Source organism: Crinia signifera, chromosome 7 (genome assembly GCF_055691185.1).
Source record: "Crinia signifera chromosome 7, ASM5569118v1, whole genome shotgun sequence".
In the NCBI taxonomy this organism is placed as follows: Eukaryota; Metazoa; Chordata; class Amphibia; order Anura; family Myobatrachidae; genus Crinia; species Crinia signifera.
This window is the reverse complement of record NC_139223.1, coordinates 188,640,804-188,658,162: the sequence shown is the minus strand read 5'-3', so window position 1 is coordinate 188,658,162 and position 17,359 is coordinate 188,640,804. Positions and strand designations below refer to the sequence as shown.

Sequence of the window (17,359 nt, the reverse complement as noted above, 5' to 3'; positions counted from 1 at the left end):
GTCGATCCAAAGTCATGTTGACAGTTTCACCTGTACATTCTATATGTTAGTATTTTGACCTTGTTGGGATTTTAAATGTCCGGATTTTGTCCTTGTCGGGATTTTAAATGTCGGGATTTTGACCTTGTTGGGATTTTGTCCTTGTGGGTATTATGACCCATTGGGAATTTTGACCTTCGGGATTTTGACTGCATCCCGTTATCTCACATACTGCATACCTGTCATCGCTATCACTACGGTCCCAACACACACAGTGATGTAGGGGCCCTTTCTAAGCGATCTAGTGCGATCACTTACAGAATGCCCTTAAATCGCCCCTTTTTAGGCCCCATTAGGGTGTCCTAGGGGGGGTATTCAATGTACCGCTGCTATTTCCGTCAGGGGAAATAGCGGCGGCCCCCTATTCAATGCTGTCTTTAGCGACAGCATTGAAGTGGGATCACGGCAGAACGGGTCTGACTTTAGAAGCTGTCGGGCCCGTTCTGCCAATAACGGCCGTGGATTTTCGCGATCCCGACCGCGGATGGCCAATCCACGGCAGTTTTCGCAGCCACATCCCCTTTGCAGCTATCAGCAGGCGGGACATTGATTCCCGCCTGTCGTTCAGCTGTTGGGCTGACCGCAAATGGGCCAGGATCCCGGGTGTTGGCAGGGATCGACAGCCATGATTCTAGATAGAATACCCCCCGAAGGAGATATCTAATATTGCTTTTAATTTGTATATAAAAAAAAAACAATACGGATGTTAGTAAAATAGATTTTCCCGCCTGAACCCTCTTCTCACCCAGCAGAATACTTTTGGAAATGCTCTCACCCACCGGCACCCGCACTCCAATCATAGGCAAAGCAAAAATGATTGAAGTGCTCTTTTAAGGCAGCGTCAATAGAAATCACTATAAATTCTTATCGGCTTGATACAGTCACGCTTATCTGATACCTGCAATACTTTCCTGAATGCTGACAGACAATAATTGAATCATCTCTTTTCTGTTATCTACAAAGCACTTAGAGTAATGTAAATGTGCGGTTTGTTATTGGCAGCGCGTGGCATAATGAGCAAGAGGGGAGATTGCCTAGAACAGCAATAATTCTAATCGATTTATAGTGCAACATGTACATTATTTACTATATATAGGACACATTGTTGGGGAGTATAGAATAGTATTCTTTTATGCATATTCATAAAATGTCCCATGGCCGCTTCTGATAAAGGTGTCTGTTTGTTTGTTAGATTTGGCCCAATGTCAGTCCAACTTGATTGAACTTAACAAGCTGCTTCATAACCTGGAAATGTTGCAAAGAACACAGTCTGCGCCCAGTTTCACTGACATGCAGGTACGGTCAAGGGCATGCTTATAGGACATCTAGTATAAAGATTTGTACTCAAGCTGAAGGGTTGTACAATTCCTAAATGAATGACTCATAGTAATTTCTAAATGCAACCATGTTTTTTCTAAGTATGGCACATTCACTGATGTCATCGGAAGCTTTGTGAAAACAATGACGATCTTCAAAGGTACAGACTCTCAATGACATTTGGAATTCTCCCTGAAGTGTAGGGATATTTCACAGATGCAAAACTAGAAGAGATGTAGGTGCCCCAATGTCCAGCAGGATCACAGTCCAGCAAAGGCCTCCCTTCTGGTTCCCTTTTACTGTTGCCTTTACAGGTTTCCATCTTTATAAAGTTCGCCAAAATGAGTGCTCATTTCAGTGTGTCAATAAAGTTGAGTGAAAGGCTGCAGCAGCAGCACATCTAACCAGCTTTATTGATACCTGACACTGACCATTGTATTCAACAACGTGTCCCCTTTTCGTCCCCTGTTGAAAGGGCTGAGTTTCTCAGAAACTGTGTGACCTGAGCATGGGTACCTTGCTGATCTGTCAGTGCTAAATAAATCCTGCTTTACACTGTTTTTTAGAATTATATAGGGATAAATCATGTTTCCTTTTCAAAAAGTGAATATAATAACAAATATCGGTATTTCTTAGCAAATAATTTTCATAAACTATAGGTTGTCTTATATAGTAGAGCATATCCTCTTAGAAGATTGCAGGCCCAAGGTTGTGTCCCTCTTTGGATCCCAAATCTCTCCCTTCCATGCTTCGCTAGCTTGTCCCTTTTTTGTAGTTCATGTACAGATGTGTCCTCATATGTCCAGCCTCAATATGCCACGCAGCGGGGGATGCCCAGCACTCATGCAAATCCGTTAGCATTGGACGGTGTTTTATTGCACTGCAAGTAGGGCGCACAAGCAGCTTTTGCTGACTAAAATTATATGTGGCATTCCTAAATTCTGTGTGCGACCATGGCTGTCTCTGCATACTAAATTCTACGTTACAGTGTTTTCTCCATTTCATATGCAAATACAGAAAGGCTGTTTAACGTCCAGGCAGATGTTAGTGGACACACCTGTATAAATCTGGCCTAGGAAACCTCATGCATTGGCTTGTCAAATGTCATCTTTATTTTGCGCTGCTATGGGACTGGTGCAGTATCTGATGTAGTGATTGATCCTGTGGCCGATGGTGCGTCTTCGTATTGCAGCTGGTGTGTGTGTGGGGGGGGGGGGGGGGGCCTTCAGCAGGATGATGTCAGCTGCAACATGCGCTAAACAAAGCAGGAGCGGCTCCTATAATGTCCAGTAGTATCAGTTCTGTATAGTATAGTGTTGTATATGTTGTATATGTCTATGGCCGTGGTGTCAAACTCATGGCCCTCCAGCTGTTGTGGAACTACACTTCCCAACAACAGTTTTTGCAATCCATTATATATATCTGTGGCAGGGCATGCTGGGATGTGTAGTTCCACAGCAGCTGTTGTGCTGTGAGTTTACACCACTGCTCTATGATATAAGTGGCGGGATCACATAGCCAAGTCCGTGAGATTTATTTTATTTTTTTCAAATGAAAGTGTGTGTAATAAATGACAATGTTTCCAGTGTGGGCATTTGATATAATGGAGAGGACAGATAGAGCTCAGTTAGCTTAGACTAATATCATGCTCCAGTGCCATTCGTACTGCCCGCCCTAAGCTGTGCCACAATGAGTACTGTGTAATGGGCAGAGCTAGCGCAGTGCAGGCAGATGCATCCCCTCAGCAAGTACTGACCTGCGCCATTAATCTGTAACACACAGCATCTGTATTGGTTCCACGATGGGCTATATCGCATCTGTTCTGGAGCTCCTGCACCTCCTCTGTCTCCTCTGCTGTATAACTTCTATTGCTTGCTTGTCTCCTGCACAGCACAGCTTCTATGAGGTTAATTTACTAAGATGGGAATTCTATTGAAGATGGGACGTTTCCCATAGCAACCAATCAGATTGTACTTTTTATTAATTTAGCACCTTCTAGAAGATAATAGATAGGGGGGGGGGGGCTGCACTAACATCCACCACTAGGGATGCCAATCCCGGGATCGGCGGGATCCCGGTATTTTGGCCTAAAATCGTCGGGATTTGAATACCGGTATTGAAGTTTCCAATCCCAGGATTTCGGGATTAGTACCTCATACAAAAATTAACTTTTTGTTTAAAGCCGGGCAGCGCTGAGCGCTTTAGAATATGGCTCAGACGCTGCCCGGCTGAATGCTCCTTACCCCGATGCTGTTTGGGAGTCGGGACAGTGTGCAGTGCTGAGTCTGACAAGCATGGCGGCGCCCAGGCTGCGCAGCGTGACCTCTGACATCACGTCACGCTGCGCAGCCTGGCCACCGCTATGCCTGTCAGACAGCACAGTCACTGTCCCAAACCCCGGACAGAGCCCGCTGTGAACCCCCAGCCGCCCGCTGTGCCTACCCCAGGAGACCGTCAAACCGTGGGTCCTGCTCCCTGCTGCAGGGAATCCCGGGATTGAGCATTTTTCAATCCTGAGTCCCGGGATTGAAAAATGCGATTGTTTGCGCGAGAGTACTGATCTTTCAATAATAATAATATTAATTTGCAAAGTGGATCTGGTGCTGGACTTCCGGGTCTGTGAGTGATGGCGCCAGCGGCCGGGCATGCTGGGAGGGATCTGTGACAGATCCCCCAAACACCACGGCAGACAGAAGCCCATAGGCTTCTATAGGGTAACGCCAGCTTTTCTGGTGTTACTCCATATTGCGAAAACCCGACGATTGGGATTTAGTGCATAGCGAACTGAGGTAAAAACTCGAAAACGGGGTTTCACAGCATTTCCCTTTAGTGCATCTTTCCTAAAATCTGATTGGTTGTATGGGCAACATCCCATCTTCCGTAGAATTACCATCCTAGTAAATCTACCCCTATGAGTTTGCCTCTTACACTCCGCTCTGAGGAAAAGCGGATGCTCGTTCAGCACCTGTGTATGCTGCTTACTAATATATCTTGCCATCATGTGTTGTCTTCGCTTGTGTCTTATGTTTGAATTTTAACAGCTTTCTGTTGCTTTCAATGGTCTGTGCAATTTAGGCTAATTGTGTAGATATGTCAAAGAAAGACAAGCGCGCGACGAGGAGCTGGAGAACAAAAAGTGTCAGCAAAGATGCAAAAATACAACTTCAGGTACAACATTACCCAGTATAATCTGTTCACACTCTGTCATGGTCAGCTTAGAGCCCGTGCCTCCTTGGCCCATTTGACATAAGGCTCTGCACCCTAGTATGTGATCGCTTTATAATTTATACTGTACCATTGTGTTTAGTGACACCTGTGCCTCTCCTAATGCTATTTCTATTGGGGGTTCATAAAGTCTCTCTGCAGTGACTGTGTGCTAAGCAAAGTCTGCCCACCGAGAATGTGCTTAGTAGGACAACATCCTTGTTTTTAACTCTTTGAGTGCATTTTTTATTCATTATGACATGTAACTTTATATAGGAAATATAATCTTTTTTTTTACACAAATTTTTTTTATTTGAATTCATATAACAAATGTGAGAGACGCTGGTGTTTTAGAGGATTTGCACATGTCTCACAGAGATGTTGGCACTGAAAGGGTGAAACGCTTTATTTGCATGACATAAAAGCGTGCCGCAAGGTCTCTGGTGGCTCTGCGATTCCCCCACTGGCTTTGTCCCTCTCTGGGCTCCCACGGCTGCGGAGGAGATATGCACGCAGGGACAGAGCACGCTGCGGAGGGACTTTTTGATCTCTGTATTTAAATCCTCCCCCTGAGATGTTGTCATTTAGGCCCTTGTTAACGACATCTGCTTCTTATCGTAAGGCCTGATTCAGTGTTGTACACAAACCCAATGGTTTGCAAACAGCACCGATAGTAAAAGATGTGCCCAGAATCAGTACTGTACATGTGCCAGCAAGGCAGTCACAACCGCACTGTAGGGCCTGGGCAAAGCAATGCCCTGGGCCCCTCCCCCCTCATTCACAGGAACCAATTAAAAAATGTCATAACATGTGTCATATCTCCACAACCTCCTGTACAGCGAATGGTTGCTGATACCCATTCACTGCCTGGCTGCAAGCTGGGAGGTAGGTACGGAATGCTGCCTGGCCGCTTGTATTGTGTGATCACCATCTCTGCTCAAAGGCCTCCAGAATTGTGGACCCCTGGGCAGATTCCCATTGTGCCTATACATTAAGCTGACCCTGTATATCTGGTCTCCTTCTGCAAGATTGATCACCCCCCCCCCCCCCAAGCTGTAGCAAGTCAATCATATATGGGGCCCGCAACGGTGAGCATTTTGCAATAGGGAGAAGCACCAGTTCTTCTGTGTGACCTAAGTATTACTGGCCGATGTTTTCGCAGATGATCCGATGCTGTGTTCTAGTATACAGCAGGGGATCATGGACGCTCGAAGGAGACGTCTATTTACACAAAACGCTTTCTGCAACATACACATATTCCAACGACTCCGCTACTACACTAGGGGGGCGATTTCGGTTGACTCAGTAAGCTGCGAGAGCCTGCCCTGCCACCCCAACGAATATCCCCCCCCCCCACCGTTTCCCCTCGCAATCATGTACCAAAGACACAATCCGTCACGTGTGCCCATTGCTGGCAAATAAAAGTCAATGGAAACTGACTAAGCTATTATGCGCATACACAGAAGAAAAGTATTGATCCCGGTTGTGAATTCGCTGGCAACCGAATGCATTAGAATGACCCCCTGAGTACAATATAATACTGAATCAGGCCTGTACAGTAGTTCACTATGTAGTCAAGTGCAGAACGACCAACTCGGTATTTTATAAAGAAAAATCCTTGCCTATATGATGTAGCTTATCCTAATCTGTATGTACTAATACTGGGCACTGACAGCACCATCATTACTAATCAGTTAGTCATTTATTATACAGTATATTGGTACATTCTCATATACACGTAACATTCACACCCATGCTTTATTATTGTTTTATATACACTAATGTCTAATGCGTATGTGTTTGTGTTGTTTTGTGTTTTTATTGTTCGTGGGATGTTGTTTTATAATGGGAGTGAGTGGAGTTGGTTTGTGTCACTATTGCTGCTGTTTTCTCAGATGTAACTGTAAAGTGGCTCCTTGCTTTTATTATTATTATTATTATTATTATTATTATTATGCTACTTGTGTTACTTTGCAGTTGTTTGGCGTCGCTGTGTAAAAAAAAGATTATATTTCCTATATAAGGTAACATTACCGGTCATTACGATGAATAAAAATGTTTATTTGGCAATTTTCATACCTACTGTATTTTGACAAATTCACTTGGCACTCAAAGGGTTAATTGTCCGGTGGAACATATGGGGCCTACACATGTAGCGATGTGTGTAGAGTGTGTTCTGAGAGAAGCTAGATCGCTCAGCACACAGCGATGCACAGCAATGTGTGCTGAGCGATGTGTCAGGGACAGTTTTCTCCGATGAGGACACTGGCCCCGACCAACTAACAAACACAGTGCAGGTTATTAATCGGCGGGAGATACCAACGTGCCGGGCCAAGCATGTACATCGCTATGGCCCCTACACACACACAGTGACGTAGGGGCATTTTCTAAACGATGTAGTTAAATTAACTAAAATCGCTCAGAACTTGCCTGCATAATGCTACGTGTGTAGGCCCCATTAAAGCCCGGGGTATTATGTAGTAGCCAGGCGCCCACTAAGCAAATAGCTTAGTGGGCAATTTTCCTATGTCATTTATTCACTGCTCTCTGGCCTTGAGCGGTGCAATGAGATCGCATCGCATGCGATCGCATCGCACCTCCCGCAAAATCGCATGCGATTTTATAGGGTGCGATGCCATTTAATGTAGTATACACTTGTATGACATCCAGTGGGACTTAGGCACCCCCCCACTATCCACGCCACCCCGAAGCGCGGTGAGCGCAGCGGAACGCGTCCTCCCGACCTTTTCATACCCCCACTATCCACGTCAGCGTGGAGTTGATTTTATATAGTGTGGCGAGCGGAGAAGAATTACGTTACATGTATTCCGCATCCCCTCATGGGGCTTGCTGTGCTCGCCACGCTTCGGGCTCGGTGGCTCGCTGCGCTCACCACACTATATAAAATCAGCTCCGACGTGGATAGTGGGGGTATGAAAAGTTCGGGAGGACGCGTTCCGCCGCGCTCCCGGGTGGCGTGGATAGTGGGGGGCCTAAATCCCATTGGATGTCATACAAGTGTATAGTACATTAAATGGCATCGCACCCTATAGAGAGCAGTGAATAAATTACATAGGAAAATCGCATCACATGCGATCGGATCACATGCAAAAAAAAGCATACAATGCGATTTCACTACAGTGCCATATGTATGCAAACTGGGCGCCCGGCTACTACATAAGTACCAAGCCCGGTTTAGTCTTTGGTTCAATTAATTAAAAATAATACCATCACAAAATACCATAGGTAAAAAATAAATAAACATTTAAAAAAAAATGAAATGATAAAATATTTAAATATCTTCAAATAGATTGCAGAGAAATGGGAAAGTGATTGCCGGTTAATTCTGTAAATCTTGCAGATGGAAGGAGTTAATGTTAACTAAAGTCAATAAAAAGCCATATTGAAGCCAGATACATCTAATAAATCACCAATAATATCAGATCTCAGTATATTATAAATATCACATTTAACACATCTTTGCCATGCGTCTCTGCTTTGAAACCTTTACGCCCTTTGTCCGCTTTGTGTCCTCTTTGTGGCCCTACTCAATTCTGTTTTGCCTTTTTTATCCTCGTATCCCTGAAGCATCGTTATACTAGCTGGGACACCCTTTCAGTTGCCAGTTTCAGGTCTCCGTGATTGTGGGACATAACATACTACAGGGGTGATCAAGCTGAAATGGGACCGCTACAATTTCATCCAATATAACTACTAGGATTCCATCGATTAAAGTCAGCCAATGGCATGATCCTGATTTTAAGGATTTCTTGTAACCACAGGAAGCAATAACTGTTGTTGGGGAAAGTGCGAGGCTAGTGAGGAGAAGGTTGCAGTAGTCAAGCCAGGAGATGACGAGTGAGTAGCGTTTCGGTGAAAGGAATGACCTGATGTTGGCAATGTTGCGGAGCTTTGAGAACTGAGAGGATTGCTTAGCAAGGGAGTGGGTGGAGCTGTAGGAAGAGAGGGTGAATTTGAATTGTTGGACTCTCAACAGTTGTGATCAGTAGCATTTATTCTGTGCTAGGGTGGATTGTATGTAGTAACATAGGCTAATATAAGAACTGGACTTAATAGTAAATGGGTTATCAACAACACTAACACTGCCAGGGTTAGTGCCCGAGGTTTTGTGTCCTTTGGAAATCTGGAAACAGACACTGATGTGTTCATATCCCAATGGGAAACCTGTAGCGGTCCTGTCTCCTGTACTTAGCTTTGGGTAGATGTACTAGTACTAGTCTCACTTGCGCTGAAATTCATGCCCCAATATAATATTGATCCACGTGGTTTCCACCTTTCTCTCCGATTCAGATGTTTGAGTATGTGGTGAAAACAAAAGAATATACAATAGTGTCATATTTTAGGGACATCAAAGAGTCCTCTTTTTCAGTGTTGGGATTCTATGGAAAAAGGTGCTCCCAAAGTTCACTTGTGCAAACATACAACGCTTACATGTATTTTTACATGTGAGGGCTGAGGAACCTCATATAAAGGTATCTTTCGATGAATAATCTCACCATTCCATCCAAAATAATTTTATTGTGATAAAAGACAGTGTAAGGCCAGAACATCCAACAGCATATGAACCACACTAGTCGTAACCCGGGTATCAGTAATGGCCACACACTACTGTAGGAAATTTGATCAAATCACTGCCAGTTTCGTTAAACAGACACTTAATTCATTCAACGCGTTTCGGCATGCTGCGATGCCTTTTTCAAGAAGCCTGTCTAAGCAGAATACTTGGTCTCATGCAGCGTGGGGGACTGACATGTACAGCTCCCTCATCGTGCACCAGAGAATCCACATACTCCAACATCTGAATCGGAGAGAAAGGTGGAAACCACGCGGATCAATATTATACTGGGACATTACTTTCAGCGCAGGTGAGACTATTCCTTTTTGTGCTATTGTGTTTGTTTGTGGTCCGGTGACCACATATATATAGTCTACTGCAGCTTTAGTATTTGCAGCGCCAGAGGTGAAATTATTCTTTGTATAGCTGTAAGTACTGATTAAACCGATGATGTCTGCTCTAGCAAATTAGGTGCCTGGGTGGGGCAGTAGTGGAGATCTGTGTGACTCAGAATAAAGGCTGGATCCTCCTTTTTTTTTGGCGACTGGCGCGCAGATTTTTTGAGTTGAGTGTGATTCAGAATCAGACTTAATATGTTTATAAAAATTGGCATTAATGATATTACACATCTTGTTAAATGACTTAGAGGCTGGTACCAGAGTCTTTGTGGTTTGTGATACAGGGCTGCAGTTGGACGGCATCGGTTTATGATGACTCAAGTCAAAATGTAAACCCTTCATCTATGCATCATGAATGTAAATGATATTATCCAGTCTTACACTTGGCTTTATATGCAACACGGTAAAATGAAAGCAGGAATCTGCCACATCCCGCCAGAACTACCATCTTCCGTTGCAGACCGCCAAAGTCGCTTCCAATCACTGTGTCCGGTAGCAGAGGAAGCGAGTTCAGCATGTCTGCTCTCCATTCCTTCTGTATCGTCCACCAGTCCTGCTCGCCTCTACCTAGAATTTCCATTACTGTGGAGATTTCTAGCCAATCTCATAGGCTCTGACTTTGTGTTGCTGGGAGACCAAATCAGTGGTGTCTTCCTTTTAAATATAATGCCATATGTTGGGATGTAAGATAATTAATAAATACGGTTATCACTTATTTTCAGAATTACGGGTGGTATTTAATTTGGGATTCCAACTGTCGGAACGTTCCAACAGTCGGAATCCTAGCCCGTTTTTGCTCTGCTCGTCAGAGACTCGACAGGATGAATTCAATGTTCCACCTGTCGATTGGCAAAAGTGGGTGTGTCGGTGAAAACGGCCGTTGATTGTTGAGAAACGACCGTTGATTGTTGAGAAACGGCCGTTGATTGTTGAGAAACGACCGTTGATTGTTGAGAAACGACCGTTGATTGTTGAGAAACGACCGTTGATTGTTGAGAAACGACCGTTGATTGTTGAGAAACGACCGTTGATTGTTGAGAAACGACCGTTGATTGTTGAGAAACGGCCGTTGATTGTTGAGAAACGGCCGTTTCCGACAAAACAGATCTGACTTGTTTTAAAGTTGGATCTGTTTTGCCAAAATCTGCCTTCAATGCTGTTGGAAATGGCAGCATTGAATAGACGGTGGCCAGCGGAAAAAGTGGCTGACATTGAATACCCCACATAGTCTTTCCTCAATGTTATTATATAAAAGTGGTTTTATTGGCGCTTTAAGAGTTACTGTAGAGTGGAGCCAAGTAAGATGTAGTTATTGAGACATTCCTCATTTATACAGGGGCTTTCCTGCTCCTAAAAATAGTCTACATATGAAAAATGGGTACTTGTTTCCTATCTGGGCGCCCGTCGCGGGCATCGCGGGTACATTTATGTATGGCCGCGACGCGACCGACGCGATGCCCGCGATTTCCCATTGAAACCAATGTTAAACTTGGAAATCGTGTCGGTCGCGTCGCGGCCGGCCATAAATGTACCCGCGATGCCCGCGACGCGATGCTCACGATTTCCCATAGGAATCAATGTTAAAAGCCGCGATGGACCCGATTTTACTGTTAAATGCCTCAATCCACCCGATTTGGCCATAGGAATCAATGTTAAATGGGCCACAGAGCCCATTAACCCTTAAATGTCCCCCCCAATTTTTGACGCCACCCCACGATCGACGCCAACCCGAAGCGTGGCGAGCGCAGCGAGCCCACGAGGGGCGGCGGTACGCGTCCTCCGACCTTTTCATGCCCTACTATCCACTAGGGCGTGGTGTGAGAATATAATAGTGTGGCGAGCGCAGCGAGCCACCGAGCCCGAAGCGTGGCGAGCGCAGCGAGCCCCGCGAGGGGACGCGGATACCTTCACAATTATGCGCGTCCCCTTGCGGCCTTCACAGTGAAGGTATCCGCGTCCCCTCGCGGGGCTCGCTGCGCTCGCCACGCTTCGGGCTCGGTGGCTCGCTGCGCTCGCCACACTATTATATTCTCACACCACGCCCTAGTGGATAGTAGGGCATGAAAAGGTCGGAGGACGCGTACCGCCGCCCCTCGCGGGCTCGCTGCGCTCGCCACGCTTCGGGTTGGCGTCGATCGTGGGGTGGCGTCAAAAATTGGGGGGGACATTTAAGGGTTAATTGGGCCTAATTCAGGGTTAATATGGCCAAATCGGGTCAATTGAGCCATTTAACAGTGAAATCGCGGTCAATCAGCCTTTTTAACATTGTTCCCTATGGGAAAATCGCGGTGATCGCGGTGATCGCGGGCATCGCGATCATCCAATTTTACCCGCGATGACCGCGATCACCGCGATTTTTACCCCCGATGACCGCGATTTTGATCGTGGGCGCCCAGATAGGAAACAAGTACCGAAAAATGCATTTTGTGGCACTGGTATTAAATCAATAATATGCTAATTAAATATGAATGGATTTTCTATCTTTAATTCCCCTACGCGTTTCAGGTTAGAGTAGAAGTGAAATATTTAATAAGGTCATATGGGACACACATTGTACACTAGGAAGGCTGATGTAGGCTTTTGATTGATATGGATATAATCTTTTTTTTTTTAAATGTAACATTTCATAGGTACCTCTCAGCGCTTCAATGTCCCCCGTTCGTCTTCACGCCTCCAACCCGAACCTCTATGCAGATGTCGAGTTTCAAAACCTTCCAAGTCATATAACTGATGCCCTGGAGTTTGCGTCAGACTATACCAAACTGCAGGAGGAGTTCTGCTTATTATCACAAAAAGGTACATGGAAAGGATGACAATGGAAAATGAAAGAATGAAAGAATATATACTATATGTGCCCAGTTTCAAATGGGCAAAAAGTCAAGTTTAAAAAATCCCTGCTTAGTGTGTGGCTGCAAATAACTGTCACAGTTCCAGACCACTTAACAGGTGCACAGGGAGAGCTGACCAACTGTCACATAGGAGATAGGTATCAGTAGGAGATAGATGCCTCTTGTTAGCCTCCTATTACCATCACGACCATTGTGATTTGCGATGATTGCAGATACCGGCCAGCCTGCATTAGCGTAAAGACCTGGATACAGGTGTTCATAAATTCTGTGTCTGATGAGGATCCATCGGGGCATGAAAATGGGGGTGACACCCCCCCCCCACCACCCCCGTTTTGAAGAATGGTGCTGGGTACCACATAGGCTTCACCCCCCAAATGCTGCAGTATGTTATTCAAGCTGTGCCTGATATGGAGCCACGAACGACATAGGAAGACCCATTCTGCAGAACAGGTCTTGCATCTGCACAGATCCCCAAACTTCAAATTTTAACAGAAACTATCTGATCACCCAGCAGCTGTATCTCTGCCCCCCTCCCTCAGGGCTTGCCCACAGTGAAGCTGTATCTCTGGCCGCTTACCCACCCGGCGTCTGTCAGTTTGTCAGATTCTGTCCTTGTGGCAGTGTATGTGTGTTAGGTTAGTGTTCAACGTCTGTTTGTCAATAGGTCAGTAGGTCAGCATCTGTATGTCTGTGTGTTAGCAGCTGTTTTGTGTCAGTGTGTAAGTATCTGTTTGTATGTAAGCATCTGCAGTGTGTCTGTTAGTGTCTATGTATCAACATCTGCCTACAGTATGTGTCAACATAAGTGTGTCAAGGTCTGTCTGTCTGTGTCCATGTGTTAGCATCTGACTGTGTGTTAGTGTCTGTGTGTCAGCATCAGTCTATCAGAGTCTGTGTGTCAGTGTCTGCCAGTGTCTCAGCATCCATCTGTGTGTCAGCCTCCTTGTATCCACCTGTCAACATGTGTCAGTGTCTGACTGACGGCATCTGTCAGCGTGTCGTCAACTGTGTCAGTGTCTGCCTGTGTGTCAGCATCTGCCATTGTCTGTGTGTCAGCATCTGTTTGTGTGTCAGCATCTGTCAATTTGGGGGCATCAAGGTGTTAGCATCAGTGTGTCAACATTTGTCTGTATGGCAGCTGCAGTATGTTAACATCTGTGTGTCAGCATCTGTGTGTATGTCAGCATCCATGTCAGGGTCTGAGTGTCCATGTGTCAGCATCTGACAGTGTATCAGCGTCCATCTGTCTGCGTGTAAACCTCCTTGTATCAGTGTGTCAGCATCCATTCATGTGTGGGCATCAGTGTGTCAGCATCTATCAGTGTCTGTCAAAGTGTCGGCATCTGTGTCAGTGGCTGTGTCAGCTTGTCAGCATCTGTGTATCAGCTTCTGTCAGTGTGTCGGCATTAGTGTGTCATGGTCTGTATCTGTATCAGCATCCGTCTTTGTGGCAACATCCTTGTATTGTTTCAGCATCTGTCCGTGTGTCGGCATAAGTGTCTGTCCATATGTCATCTTCTGTGTGTCAGCATCTGTCAGTGGGTCAGCATCTGTGTGGCAGTGTTTGTCAGCATGTCAGCGTCTGTCAGTGTACACCAGTCTGCTTATCAGCATCAGTGTCAGAATCTGTCTGTGTGTGTGTCAGTGTCTGTGTGCACTGTTTTTGTGTTTCAATGTCTTTCTGTATGTCAGTGACAGCATCTGTCTATGTGTCTGCCTCACCACCTCTGTCATCTTAAGGAAGTGCCCCCTTTTTAGTGACTATACCCCCTTTTCTAGCGCTTGCTAGAGTACATGCCTGGCTAACCTGTGGCACTCCAGTTGTTGTGAAACTACATGTCCCAGCATTTACTACCACAGTTTTAGTATTCCCTAATATAAAACTATTGCAGGGCATTCTGGGACTTTTTAGTTTCTTAACATCTGGGGCACCACAGTTTGGCCAGGCTCGCTATAGTATGTCCTAGAATGGTCAAAAAATTCCTTTCATATTCCACTTCAATTTCCCACTTCGGCCACTGTGTTTTATCTGTGTAATTACCAGAATTTGTTTTATTGATTTAATTAAAAGCGATGATAAAATATGTACAAACACCTATAAATAATAGCAAATTAAAAGGCAATCTGTATGTACAGCATGTGCCAGATGCACTCTACATGGGTTGGTTTTTCACTAGTACCCTAAAAGACCCATTGACTGCACTGCAAAAGTTATTGCCTGTTCTATGCTCCAGAAGCCAGAAATGCAGATTAATTAGCTAAGATGCAGAAATTCCATGCACTATGCAAAAACACACATCACTTTGAGTCCAACCTCCTATCACTTTTGAACAGGGGTGGCCAAGTCGGTCCTCGAGATCTACCAACGGTCCACGTTTTCCATATCACCTAGCCGGTGCACAGCTGTAGTCATTACTAACTGTCACATTCCCCAGATCACCTAGCTGGTGCACAGTTGTAGTCATTACTAACTCACATTCCCCAGATCACCTAGCTGGTGCACAGCTGTAGTCACTACTAACTGTCACATTCCCCAGATCACCTAGCTGGTGCACAGTTGTAGTCATTACTAACTCACATTCCCCAGATCACCTAGCTGGTGCACAGCTGTAGTCACTACTAACTGTCACATTCCCCAGATCACCTAAATGGTGCAAAGCTGTAGTTATTACTAACTGTCACATTTCCCAGACTCCCTAGCTGGTGCACAGCTGTAGTCATTACTGTCACATTCCCCAGGTCACCTAGCTGGTGCACAGCTGTAGTCATTACTAACTGTCACATTCCCAAGATCACCTAGATGGTGCAAAGCTGTAGTCATTACTAACTGTCACATTCCCCAGATCACCTAGCTGGTGCACAGCTGTAGTCATTACTAACTGTCACATTATCATTCATGCTGTATTCATTCCTACTATAGATCCACAGGTGCCTGAGACACACTCTTGCTTTAGGGCAGTATTCAATGAAAAAAATTCTGGTACTTCTTTACTTTCACGGCGCCAGCATGGCGCCGCGCGTCAGAGTCCCCTTGCGGGGCTCGCTTCGCACGCCCGCGCTGCGGGCTCGGTGGCTCGCTACGCTCGCCACGCTAATTAAAATCAACTCCATGCCAACATGGATAGTGGAGGTATGAACTATCCATGTTGGCATGGCGTTAACTTAGTTTATTTTACTTAATTAGTGGCGAGCGTAACCCGGAAGTACGCGCGGCGCCATGCTGGCGCCGTGAAAGTAAAGAAGTACCAAAATTCTCTGTGCATGGCGAGAGATTTTTTCTCTCGCCATGCACTCTCCGTGTTCCGGAGCCTCCTGCTCCCACTATTCAATGTATTTAAGACTCGCGGCGAGTCTTAACCCCTGCAGCGGACGAATGTCCGCGGCAGGGAGCTGACAGGGAGCCGTGGGACGGTGGCATCCAGGGAGATTAAAGTCTCCCTGGATGCCCCAGAACATATGTGGAGGGGAGGGGGCTCCCCGGGACCCAGGCAGCACAGGCTGCCCCCCCCCTATAGCCAGCGGGGGACCCAGTATTTACTGCACCCGCTCGTGCATATTAACGATCGGGTGCAGTGAATATATGAATATCTAATGAGCGGCTCGAGCGCTCCTGCCCCCTGCTGGCTGCACTGTGTAAAAAAAAAAAAAAATTTAAAAATATATATTTTTTTTTAATTAAATATATATTCATGTGCTATAAGCACATGAATAAAAATAACATGCTCCTTCACAGAAAAAAAAACCTGATTTTTTTTTCACCAAAATTTAAAAAAAAAACCTTTTAGTTTAAAAGTTCACATTCCAGCTCTCCATCAAAAGATGGAGAATTTCTACACGGAGAGAGACAGCGAAAATCACTTAGAAAGACGGCGAATATTTCACTTTGAATAGGGTGGTTCACTTTTGGAGAGCAAAATGCTCCGTCCAAGGCGAAAAAAGCAAAAATTCTCCATAAAACACGGAGAATTTTTCTCATTGAATACTGCTAGAACTAAGCTTCTCATAAGATTAAACTGTTCTAACTTTCTCCTAAAATAATGCAAAATTTAGCATCAGCTTAAAGTAATAATTAGAACGAGGCATGGAAAACTAGGTGCACTGCCGAGGCTGACCTGCAATTAGCAAGGAACAGGCCAACTCCTCCAAATCCTGGTTTTTCCCTGTGCCCAATAAGATTTGATGACATCAGAGTTCCTATGTTAGGAAAACATATGTATTACTGTATAATGAATAATGTAATCTACTATAAGTTATTAGGGAACGTGACCACGGTTTCAGCTTGAGTTTTTCCCTTTTTGCTGTTTCCAGTCCATTCTCTGCTGAAATCGGCTTATAACACAATTGCGATTGAGAAGGAGAAAATGAAGCAGATGGTTTCGGAACAGGATTACAGCAGCCACAGTACACAGATTGCACGTCTCAGACAGTCACTTTCCCAGGTACGCTTTATCTTGCGTTACAAGACGCCTTTACACGTTGCTGTCGGGGAATCTAATTAGAACGACCTATTATGTTCATTATCCATATGTTCTGCCTTGTGGATGACATGACTCCGTTTTATCCTCGGAGAGCTAAAACTCTAAGCGCAAGTCCATTGATAAAGTGCTTCGCTTTTATATTCTTGCGTGGTTGTCTCGTAGAGTAAAATCTATGATAGTTATTATATTGTGAGACGGAAGCTCTGATTGGTATTTGCATTAGACATCTGTGCGCTCTTCTATCGTTATACTGAGATAGGAACATATAAAAAAATCAAATCAGATGGAGCAGCTTTTATTGCAGCATTTAGCTCGCTTTGCTTATTATATCATTAAAAGTAGCGCTCAGTAGTAACGATCGGTGCATCCTTAAATGAGACCATCAACCATTAAAATTTGGAGCAGCCCAATGGAAGTGCAGTGTCATATACATGCGCCTGTAGCCTCTGATATGCCCACAAAATTCCCATAATACACCAAATAGGTGTATATTAACGA

The 17,359-nt window shown here is 45.0% G+C and overlaps 1 protein-coding gene across 3 annotated transcripts in view; it reads left to right on the top strand.

Annotated features, from left to right (window-relative positions):
- Positions 1-17,359, top strand: part of OSBPL6 (oxysterol binding protein like 6) — a 174,595-nt gene that overhangs the window by 122,356 nt on the left and 34,880 nt on the right. For 2 of the 3 annotated variants that reach the window (XM_083154716.1, XM_083154715.1), the window contains exons 9-12: positions 1,232-1,335; positions 4,432-4,524; positions 12,165-12,330; positions 16,692-16,822. In XM_083154716.1, coding sequence (XP_083010842.1) covers positions 1,232-1,335; positions 4,432-4,524; positions 12,165-12,330; positions 16,692-16,822 — 494 coding nt within the window. The remainder of the gene's footprint in view (positions 1-1,231; positions 1,336-4,431; positions 4,525-12,164; positions 12,331-16,691; positions 16,823-17,359) is intronic. The other variant, XM_083154717.1, reaches the window with a different exon arrangement.